At 45.3% G+C, this 11,876-nt stretch overlaps 1 protein-coding gene across 2 annotated transcripts in view; it reads left to right on the top strand.

The window, feature by feature from the left end:
• DIAPH1 (diaphanous related formin 1) overlaps positions 1 to 11,876 on the top strand; it is a 101,658-nt gene that overhangs the window by 84,527 nt on the left and 5,255 nt on the right. The window contains exons 27-28 of one of the 2 annotated variants that reach the window (XM_025193934.1): positions 5,639 to 5,725; positions 9,857 to 9,903. In XM_025193934.1, coding sequence (XP_025049719.1) covers positions 5,639 to 5,725; positions 9,857 to 9,903 — 134 coding nt within the window. The remainder of the gene's footprint in view (positions 1 to 5,638; positions 5,726 to 9,856; positions 9,904 to 11,876) is intronic. The other variant, XM_014526713.2, reaches the window with a different exon arrangement.

Genomic DNA, 11,876 nt, shown 5'->3' with positions numbered 1-11,876 from the left:
GCATTCCTGTCTTTTGCTCTGCCTCTTCACTCTCCCTCTTGGGATATCTAGGAGGTAATTGCATAAGAGTCCGAATTTCATCTCTTGCTTTCTCTCCCTTTCTAGAGAGATACTTTGATCTTACTCTAATTACATGCAGCAAAAGATCATCTCTCTTCTCCTAGACTCCTAGTCTCCAAACAGTGTCGACTTAAGATCTCCATCATTTCCTTTCAGCTATGAACCTCCTGATTTCTGGGCCTTCTCTAGAACTGTTGTGCACATGAAATAAATACCCCAAACTGGAACTAGAACTGCAGGTAGAGCCTCAGAAAGACTGCGGTGATGCTTTGTAATAAGAACAAGAGCAATAAGTGCCAAGACCATTGCTTATTACTACCCATCATGCTTGGTTCTCTGAAAATGTTAGTCTTTCAAGCACCAGAAAGGGCTTACTGGGCCATGACTTGAGGACCACTGCTTTGGGAATATATTTTAATGTCTGATGTCTCTTTTGACACAGTCAAGAATGCGTTTGACATCCTTTGCTACAAATGTATTAATACGCTAATGTGAATCTCAAATCCCTTTGATTGTTGTTCCCATCTTCCAGTTTCTTGCCTAGCTGTGTAATACAGTAGTTAGGCTAGTATCTTTTAGATCGAAATCTGTCACTTAAATGTAAGTAGCCTTTTCTTCAACCCTTCATGACATTATCCATTACTCAAAGGTATTAATAGTGATAGAATCATAACATCATATGAGACCTCAAGGTTCATCTAGTTGGACCCCCTTGTACAGATGCAAGATACACTATTCCTGGACTATCCCAGACAAATGCTTATCTAGCCTTTTCTTGAAACCTCCAATGCAGGATATTCCATAGCTTTCCTGGGCAGCTTGTTCCACTGTCCTATTGTTCTGATAGTTAAGAAGTTCCGAGGTTTAATCTAAATCTGCTTTGCTGCAGTTTAACCCATTGCTTTTATGTGTTACCCAGTGAAGCAAGGGATGGTAGCCTTTCAAATATATGACAGCTGCTATCATGTCTAATGACTGGACCTCTCGTGTGTATATACTGTCACTCCAGGTATGGAACTGAAAAGCTCACCACAAGCCCAAGGCACACATCAATGACTTTGCAGTTATTTGCTATTTACAGCAACCTTATGGTTTTCTCACTTTTAACAAATTTGCTATTCAATCTGGAGACTTTTATTCTGTGCCCAAAGTTGTTAGTCTGCAAAATGAGAGGCTCGTGTGAGGCTTTTGTTTGGTGCTGCAGCTGGAAATGCATCTCTTCTCTAGGAGTACACTGTGCTGTACCCATAGCAGGAGATTCGTCATTTATAAGCACAATCTGGTCTCTGCTACCAGGCACATTCCTTTGTTACAACATATGGACTAAATTACTGACTCTCTCTGTTGATTTCGTGTCTCTCTCTTCATTTCCTGAAACTTATCCCTTTCTGCTGGCTGTTTGAATATGTATGCAGTGAAATGCCCCACAGGCTCTTGCATTCTTTCCGTTCCTTTGGCTCGCGAAGAAAGACAATGCTGTTGTAGAGCTTATGTTGAAGTGACTCCAAACTCTCATTGCAGTCCCAGTGAGGACATGAGCTTGTGGGCCTGGAGGTTTCAAGGTGGCCTTCCCCAGAGAAATCTACCATTTTTTCTAAATGCATATTCAGGGACTACCTAGATTAATTGTGTCCCCACTCCTCTTCTGAAAGCGAGACCCCCCTACTCCAGTGTCTTCCCTGGCTTAGTATTTCATCTGTTTTCAGCCAATTGCTGTATCTATAAAAATATCATTTTCTCTCTCTTTCCTTTTCCTAGTATGCCCATCTCTGAGATTCTGGGCTGCTTGAGCCTATGAATGTGAGGGGATGCAGTTAGGAGCATCAGGCTGCTCTGTTTTTCTCAAGATACTTTTGATTCTTTTCCTGGCCATTTGCTTGTGCCAGGCCCAGAGAAGCTCTATGTACTGTTTCCTTATAAGCACAGAGGGTACTCCCTTTTGGTTAGTCCCTTAGTTCCCATCTGCTACCTTTGCTCCGGAGTTACAGCACTGCCTGTACGCTGTCCTGGGCAGGGGGAAAGAATTGTAGTACCTGAATGATTGAATTCATCACAGTTGGAGCTCCTTTGAGAGATAGGGGGTAGAGGAAATACAATAAGCAAACATATACAAGTTCATAATTTTCATCTCTTCCCTAGGCATATTCCAGTTTGTAGAAGGAGGCTTGTCCAGCAGATTGTGCCAGCAATCACGGTCAATACTCAACAGGAACATGTTTTTCACAGGAGCATGTTCTTTTGAATGTGCTTCAGCCATGGCCCCTTTGGATTCTCTTGACTCTTGCAGCTGCCAGTGTTTTCTAGGGCTGCTGCTTTTGCCACTCTTTGCCATCTCCTTCCTTTTCCCCTCCTAGCACTGGAAATTGTGACAGGAAGCAAGGAGGGCAGTGCTCAGGGCCTACCTTCCTGCTTTCTTCCTGGATAGCAAGAGGCATTTGTATGTGCCTTTTTTTGAGAACCCAGTGGTTCAGCAAATCCTACAAAAAGGACAAGAATTCTAGTACATGTGCTTATGACTCTAGAATTGGAGAACAAGTTAATATCAGAGCTAAATAGTTTGAGTGCCCAACTCAGTGGCTGGGCATGATGTCAGTGTGCTTCTGGAATAGATCCTATAAACATTAATAACTTCCATAATAATTCTAGAGGGCAGAAGTTCCCATGCTCATTGGTATGTATCCAAGCCACTCAGTCTAGATATAGTAGGACCTGATAATCAGTCCATACCCTAAGGAGAGATCTGGAGAGTCCAGAGAGTTTGTATGGTACATATCCCTAGAAATTGTTTTGGCTGTACACATTACTGCTGCCTTTTATTCACAGCTGCTGGCTCAGACCCCATCACCTTAGACAAGTTGCAGAGCATCAGACACTATCACCTTAAACAGACAAGCTGTAGAGCGTCACCTAATATGCTCCATCCTACATGGGGTCTCAAGAAGGAGGAAATTGCAGAAGTAGGGACCCTTTACCAAGAATATCCTGTTGCCTAGCTCAGAATGTTTGGCCTTGGGAGTGGTGTATAAAGGAAGGGCAAAGGTTGGGTGTTAGAGCAACTGGGCCAATGTGAAGCTGTTAGTTCCTCAGGATGCTTCTCTTACCCAGTTTTATTGTTGCCCTGTCTGGCTTGAGCTTGAACAGGGCAACATTCATCCAGCACCCTATCTTATCACCTTGGGGTTCAGCAAATAGCAGTACTATAGTTTGTCCTGAGTCTCTCATCCTGTTTCTCCCTGATAAAGGCACTGCACACCAACATAGTTTCCATGCCATACCTATGCCATGCCTAGAAGCACCTTGGTAGGGAACTGGAAAAGTAGAATCTGGCTGTAGCTGATAGTAGAAAGATATTCCCATCACTACATTCTTGGAATGTAAAGTTTCAAGGCAAGATTCGCTTTGACTGAAGGCCTCCGAGCAGAGAGCTCAGCATCTGGCCCTCATGAGGTGATGCATGGGTAATGGACCTCAGCTACCCTGACAGGCTGCAATTGTGTGGCTGAGTCGTAGTGATCAGGGCTGTTCTTTTCCTAGGATGCACCCAACCCCTGGTGTCTAACGCTATGTGTTTTTTGTGCTCCTATCTCCCTCCTGCCTACACATCCTAGAGTCTCACAGTCACTTTTCCACCAGGTTTTAGAGACTAGGTGACCATGTATTTGAACCTCTACATAACAGTGATTCACCTTTTTTTATTTGTAACTTAGTATAGGATTGTCTATGTTTTCTGGAACCTGAATACTATCAGACCCTGACTGTTGTACTGAGAATTTAGGTCAGGCGTATTGAGTTGTTTCTGCCAGCAGGTGGCACTGTGTGCAGACAGTCTGAAGCATGGGGAAATGCTGGCAGATGTCCAGATGTGATTTTTATAGATTTAGGTTTCATCAGGAACTGTTGCTATGGAAACTGGTTTGCAGTCTGCATTGAGTGTTCATTCAGTATGTTAACTCCTTCAGTGCCTTGCTGATTGCAGGGGAGGCTATATAGAAATTGCTCACGCTCCTATTCCCCCTCCTGCTATGCAAAGCTGTAAGGTAGGTTAGTATAAGGGCATCTGTCTGTGGGGATCTTATACTTAAACATATTCCTACAGGGTCATTGGGCCCTGGAGTGAAGTGACTTACAAGACCTAGTCAGATTCCCAGTTCACTCAGCAGGCTGATGCAGGGAAGAGCTCTGTTTCACTCTTTATTGGGAGGAAGGGGGGAAGGTAACTCTCCTGTTATCCTGCACTGGGCTCTGTCAGTGGGGGAGGATAGGGGTGGCTGGGTTTATATTGTTTTGTTTAAGCCTATGAACTCCCCTTATTATGGGAGGTAGAATGTGAGGCTGATGGTACAGTACCCCTTCCAGTTGGAAGTGGGACTTTGTACATGCTTTATCCTTATACTCAGAAGTCAAGGGCAATTTAGGTTCCTGCTACTGCCTGGATCCTTGATCCAAGACTACCTTGTTAGACAGGAGGGGGCAGTGCTGTCTCATGGCCTTTGTTACAGAAGTGCTGCATGTGCTTCTGTTGGCACATGTTCTTTGAACATGGTGACATGCTTGTTGCTAGGGAAGAAGAGCAGCTGAGGCCAGGATAATCTTCTTTGTGATCTGAACACTACAGAGGGAGGGTGAGGAGATTAGAAGGGAATGAATTGCACTAATAACCTGAAATTATTCTTGAAGAGAACCAGGCAAACAACTGAGACAAGCAGGCAAGGGAAATGTAGGGAGCCGGGAGGGTAAGTGTAGGAGACAGGGTTGCAGGGAAAATCTCAGAATCCACAGTCGGCAGCAAACTAATGGAGCTGGAGCCTTTGAGAAAAGGATAAACTTAGAAAACCTGCCAAATGTTATCCACAACTCAGTTCCTATCCTTCCCCCATATGATACAATCCATTTTCCAAGCATTTTTGTATCCCTGCGCATCTCATCTTTCATGAAGAGTGAGGGATCCCTGCTGGTGCCAGGTATCTTTAAAAATCATAGAAAAGTAGGACGAAGGGACCTTCAGAGGCCATCCAGTCCAACCTGCTGCCAGAGGCAGGATCACCCTGTCCATACCTTCCCATACATTTGTGGGATGGTTCACTGTTGTACAACCATTTCACTGTTGTATAACCTTTTAGTCAAACTACACAGTCAACCCTGACACAGTTCCTCAGGAATACCTTAAGCTGCCACAGGTATGGCAGGGAGACAACAATGGCCAATGTTGTGTTGCTTCAAGGGTTTTTAAAATATACTCATGACATCCAAGAAGCGAGCCTTGCCAGTGGACTAGAACTTGTCCAGTTCCTGGTGGGGCAGGCAAAAACAGGACTTCCCCCTCTGCATGTGTTCTGCCCCCACCCCCTACATGTGTATGTGGAGGGAGGAGAAAGGTGGTTCTTTCTTTGCTCCTTGCAGCTATCAGAGGAATGGGGAGGGACAAGAATTATTTGTCTGCTTCCCTTATGGGAAAAGAGATGGTGTCACAAAGGTGTGACTTTTGCCCTGTAATCTGGAGCACCTAGGAGGTTTGGAGGAGCAATGTGTTCTATGCATGTCTGTCATGCCTACATTTGACTTCTTGTTTTCCTTACAGAGGGTGATGAGACAGGGGTAATGGACAGTCTGTTGGAGGCCCTGCAATCAGGAGCAGCTTTCCGTAGAAAAAGAGGACCACGCCAAGGTAAGTATTACTTGCTACACTTCCTCAGAGCAGGAGTTGATGGGCTACCTCTCCTCCCTGAGGACAAGAATTGGACTTGACCAGTTAGAACAGATCAATTGGTCCTTGTGGCTCCACGACCTGCCTCCAACTATGGCCAATGCCACAAGGTTCTTTAGAAAACAGCTTAGTCCAGAGCAGAGGACATGGAAGTTATAAAGGACATTTGGGAAAGTATCAGTAATTGAAGGCTGAAGGGAGCTGAAAAGTCCAGTGGGATAAAGACACTTGAAAGAACAAGGAGATGTTAACTTCTGAAGGGCAAAGCAATGAGGAAAGAGTTGCTGTGAAATGAGAGAGTGATTGGTGATTGATGATCATGGGAAGATGAGGAAAGGGGAGAGAGCAGTGTTTGCTAATGTGACTGACAAAAGAGGTGTGACTATGGGGAAGGGTGGAGGCAATGACAAATGCATGTGTCAACATAAGTCTGTGATGTAGATCATCTTCCTATGGGCTATGTCTTGCCATAATGTGTGTGCTTCATCATCTTCTGCTATGACTGGGTGTGATTCCATGATCACACATCCACTGTGCTTTCTGATCATGTTCACTAGAGTCAACATGACTAGAGTGAACTTCCTGTGCCACCAGCTGCTGTTTGAACAGGCAGCTTTAGATTAAAATTTCCTATAAGGAGGGGGAAAGGAAGAGGATTTTACTTCCCAAGTGTACAACAACAGGAAGGGAATATTACAACATGTCTGCAGAATGCCAGGAATGATGCATTATTGTACCATTGGAAAGTGTGAGGACTAAGAACAGCATATAGATGATGCAGTTGCCACTCATTTTGTAGTAGATTGAGAAATGTGGGGAGCAGACCTGTAACCCTGTTGTCCATCTAATCTAGTGCTTTTTGGAGGGACTACTGTTACTGCATCAAGTGTCTATTCCTAGTATAAGTGTTGGCATTTAGCTCCTGTATTTGTGTACAGTTTTAACTTTGCAGCAAGGAACAGGAAACATACCCATGTGGGTGTGGTGTAACAGAGATCTGTGGAGTCAGTCATCACAGCTAGAAGTCCTTCTTGGTATTCTGGGTTTAAAAGCTACATGTTGCCACAGGCTTCCCTTTTGGTTTGTCTGGAGATTTGATTTTTGGGTGCTGCAAGCTGCAGAGGCATTCAAGGTTGAGATTTCATTACTGTTCTGCCTTTGATTTTTGGTTTATTGCTGGGTTTGGAGCTGCAACATCAGTCTTATTTGTAGTTCTTATCGGTAGAGAATTTCATTTATTTCAGTTTCCATCTGAGTGTTTAGAATTCTGTAGATGCTGCATTTCCATTTATTTCTATGAATCTCTTGCCCTAAACAGTGGGGCATGTGATGCACCATCCCCACCACCACCATGAGAGCTATGAGGGCATTTCTCAACCCTTTGACACTTTTTAGTCTCACTCACTGCAGCAGCTGAAGAGCATAGAGGCACTGTTTGTAAATCCCATCAGCTCCGATCTTTGACTCTGAGTTTCCTTAGAGGCAGCTGTGTCTATTCAGAGACAGTAGCAGCTCCTCACTAACATGTAAAGGAATGAAAAAGCAGACAGACCTCTGGGGAGTCTGTTTAATAACTTAACGGGCTCATTGTAGGGGAAGAAGGGTGTCAGCAGAGGGGATTGTTCCAGCTAGCTCATTAAGAAAGGAGTGCAGACTGCTACAGGCGGCAGGATGTGTACACAATAGCCCAGTGTCCTCCTTCATTCAGACTTCATGATTGTCTTGCAGTCATGGTTTCAGCCTGATGATTCAGGCCTGATCTTTGGTTTGAGTGACTCAACTAATGTTCTTTTCTTATAGCCTTGATGTCATGCAGGCCATCTGCTCTGTAGAACAGAGGAGAATAAAGAAAAATCTATCGTAAATCTTGCCTCCCCCACCCAACCTTGCTGTGTTGCCCACACTTCCATGGCCATCTCCCAACACAAGAGGGCAACAATATGCTTGTATTGGCCTGGCTTTTTCTGCTGGCCCTTCATTTCCTCAAACATGACAACGTCTTGTAGAACAGCAAAGCTGCTTTTTGTTTCTCAGTTTCTGTATTTCCCTGCTGTTGCTGATAGAGATTGCCCTTGATACAGGGAGCCTGCTAGTAATAGTCCTTCCAGGTTCTGCCACTTCACTACATATCCCAGCTTATTTCTGGGTCTGGTTTCATACCCCGTATGGTAAGAATCTCTAGATTCTTTGGTTGGAGACACAAACACCTGAGTGAGCCTGAATGTTCTGCTAATGCTTTGCAGAGCTGCTGGAAAATCAGGTTAGAGCTGGTCTTCAGTGAGAAAGGCCCACTCTCCTGGGTGACCCAGTAGCCATGCTACAAGCATTTGCTGCTCAAAGTATAGTAAATTGACACAGTAAAGCACTAGTGAAAACTGAAACGTTTCCCATACTAAGGCTGCCAAAGGGTATCTTCAGCTCTTGAATGTAAGTAAAAACAGAAGGGGAAGCAGGAGGAGAGATTTTGAGACTATGTAAAAAAGAACTTCCTCAGTTCTGTGCATGTGAGTGAAAACCTACCAACATGGGCATGTGAGAGGGAAACCATACTGGGACAGGGGGAGTGAGAGAGAAAACATGCTGGTGTGAGAGAGAGTGCATGTGCAAACATTCAAGAAAGCAAGAACCTGTTAAGCTGTGGGCATGAGGGGGATGAGAGAGAGAGAGAACCTGGGATGTGTATGCATATGGGTGTAGGTGCTGATGTGCATGTCGGTAGGTTAGAGGAAGAAAATGAGAACCTGCTGGTGCATGGGTATGAGTATGAGGAGAATCTACTGGTGTGACAGAGAGACCATAGCAGTGTGTATATATGAAATACAAACTTACTGAGGGGCCGGAGGTATGAGAGAACCTACCAGCATGAAAATGTGCATATGTCTGTGCACATGCACATGGTGGGTCAGGGGAGGCAGGAGCCAGGGGGAGATGCAAAGAGAACCTACTGGGTGGCAGTGGTATTTATGTATGTGCCTGAGGCCATTTTTGCAGTGACCGGGCCTTGGCAGTGCCCTCATCTCCCCTGCTTTTACCTATACCATGTCATAGGATGTTCTTGGTGTTTCAAGTGTTGTGTCTTGTAGCTGTATTTGAGAGGTTGAAGTGGCAATTTTGGGGAAGTATAGGATAAGTGATTGCCTGCAAAAACAGGGGACCAGACTCAATACCCCAGGTGGCCCCTTGTAGTCCTGTTCCTGTATGTGTGTGTGAAAGAGAGAATGTACCAATGTGGGTGTGAGAAAAAGCATCAACATGTGTATGTGGGTTGTTTTCTCTCTGTCTCAGTATCAGTGGAGCCAGGCTGGACTCGGGCAATGCCCTCTTCCCACTGTGGGCCTGGGCCAGGCCAGGCCTCCACCTCCTCTGCAGGTCCGGGTCAGGGCTGGGCCACACCACCTCTCCCCACGCAGACAGATTGGCAGAGCTGCACCCTAGCCTCCACCCCTCCCCGCAACGCCCCACTCACCCCCTGCAGCCAGGATCAGGACTACTGGCCACCTGCCCTGAGCACAGGATCAGGACCACTGGCCTGATCTGGCCTGCAGGTAGACCTGGGCATTGCCAATCTAGCCCACTGGGGAAAATGGTTGGGCACCACTGTTGTAGAAGAGTCTTTTCTAGTGTCTGGTGTGTAGATACCAGAAGGGGAAGAGAGATACTAGAAACTAAGGTTGAAGTTATCATCCTGTTTAGCCCTGAGAACTCTGATAACATAAAGGCTCTGTGTTCTGGTTATTCCTAACAGTAGGCCTCTCTCACACTACTGTTTTTGTATATGCTTTCACAGGCACTAGGATGCAAGCATGCATTGTTAACTTGCAGTATATTTTTAAATTATTTTTATGTTTACAAATGAAAAATTAATATACAGAGACATCCAAAGTTTGAATTTATCACATTCAAGATAGATTATCTTGAATGCTAAAAGGTTCAAATGGGATACAAGGTCTTGCCTCAAATGGCTGGGAGTACCTAGTACTAGTGGAAAAGCACTTAATACTGCCAGAGCTTTTTGGCCTGGGATTGGAGGAGTATTTTTCAGTGAGATCTGAAAGCAATCTGACTAGTGCCTCTTTTATTTCCTCTTGCCAGACTCTCTCTTGTCCCTCTGTGAGGTGGAGGAGGATACGCCTGAGCGGGTAACACATGGGCATGTTGTTTTCCCGTCCCCCACTCATTGTGTGTGTGTGACTCCTCATGTCTGCAGGCAGGGAGGGCTAGAAGAGGAGACTGAGACACATGCAGCCTGAGGCTGTAGGTTCTGCAAATATCCCAGGAGTGGATTGAAAATGGGCCTTTTTCACTGGTAACTTTAAATCTTTGAATCTTGCTCTGATTCTTCTTTTCACTTTCCTGTCTAAAGTGCAGCCCACCTAGCTGCCAGCCTTGGGAGTCTGCAGCTAGCCCACAGAACTGGGCTGCCAGGTCACCTTGCTCTCAGGGCTTGGCTGCAGCAGGCTGTTTCTTGTAGTGTCTCTCCTCATTCTCTTCCCTTCCTGCCAGTGTGCGCAGTCTTCCTGATTCCAGTACCGCAGTGATCCATCATGCAGAGAGTGCAGCAGCTGACACTTCCATTTACTATTTTGTTGCTTCAGTTACTCACATTCTGTCTCCTGCGTAGGAGCTGTCCTAGCACAGCTTTGGATTTCAGGAAGTTCAGACTGAGAATCTGAGAAGCCATGTCTGTATTGCCCGTAAACTGGGTGTTGGCAGCAGATTGGATGTGGGGGGTTAAAATGGGGCTGGGCTTTTAAGAGTGTCATTCAGCCAGTGGACTTAAGGGACCTAATTATATTTGCAATTAGCAAGTTGTGTTATGAACATGCTCTTTGGAAAGACATACAGGAAAACACCAAATCAGATCTGTAACAAGGATAAGCCCTTGAAGAAGGATTCATTCAGGGAATGATGGGGTCTATGACTGCGATTTGTCCTTTGGAACTGCGTTTCAGGTGAGAGACTGAAAATCAGTGGGGTGTAGGAAGCAGATTACCAGAGGCTAGGAAACAGATACAGGTGCACCTTGTGCCTCAGGCTGCAAGCAGTCTTGGGGAAAAGGTGAACCTGTAACAGGCATGAGAGGTAGGAACAGAACAAGCAGAATCAGACTAGAGGCTCTATCGATGTAAAAGTTGAGGAGGTGCTGCTCGAAGCATACTGTAGAAGAGCTCAGAAAGGTGGTACGGGAAGCACCTTGGAAGCTTATGATACAATCATTAGGATAGCCCTGATAGGATTTGTTTGTTCTTCAGTTTAGGGTTGCAGAGAGTAGCACTGCATAATAAAATCTTCAACAGGATGAGGTTCTTGGGAGTGAGGGTCATGGGATGGAGCAGGAGTGAGTAAAAGGGCTGGTACAGAAGTGTCTCTATGCCCAAAGTGACGACAGCAGACTGTCATAGCTGTTGCTGGGATAAACCATGTGCAGGTCATCCACTGAGGATAGACATTTAGTAGGGTACTGTAAAGAGACCATAGAAGGACTTAATCCCTGCGCAGGGGACCTCCAGCTGGGAGTTGTACTTGTCTGTGCCTAATGCATGTCTCCTTTGCATGCTCTTGCATGTTCTCAGTGTTCAAAAGTGTCCCGTCTAGAAACTGCATGGGAAACTGTCCAAGAGAAGTAACTACTTTTTTGTCTTATAAAAAGTTAACTCTCCCTGTGACTGTCATGTCTCTAAGCAGGAACTCACCTGCTGCTTTGAACTCCTGTAAGTGTCTTGTCCCTTCTACAGCTTCTTCCAACCATAGAGGTTTCTTCCTGGACACTTGGGCCTGAGAGAGTGCCTACATATGCATCACATAATGAATCCATGCAGACTGTAGTGCACATGTACATGCATGCATGCATACATACCACAGCATGTGTGCACTGGGTTCAACCTGCATGTGTGCTGCAGTGGATAGTTTGTGTGTGTGTCTGACCATATGTATGAACACAGAGCCTGCCTATGTGTGTGCGCACCTGTTCAGGTTAGTGAGTGTGTGTGTCAGCCTAAGTGCCACAAGTGAATGTATGGATGTATTTAGTGTTGGAGTTGGCTGAGTGTATACATTAATGATATGGTCAATGACTTGTCCTCCCTGTGCAAGCACTGTGCCCAAACCTCTT

The sequence above is a fragment of the Alligator sinensis genome, unplaced genomic scaffold (assembly GCF_000455745.1).
Source record: "Alligator sinensis unplaced genomic scaffold, ASM45574v1 scaffold1191_1, whole genome shotgun sequence".
Taxonomy (NCBI): domain Eukaryota; kingdom Metazoa; phylum Chordata; order Crocodylia; family Alligatoridae; genus Alligator; species Alligator sinensis.
The sequence above is the reverse complement of the archived record's forward strand: the minus strand, read 5'-3'. Positions and strand labels throughout refer to the sequence as shown.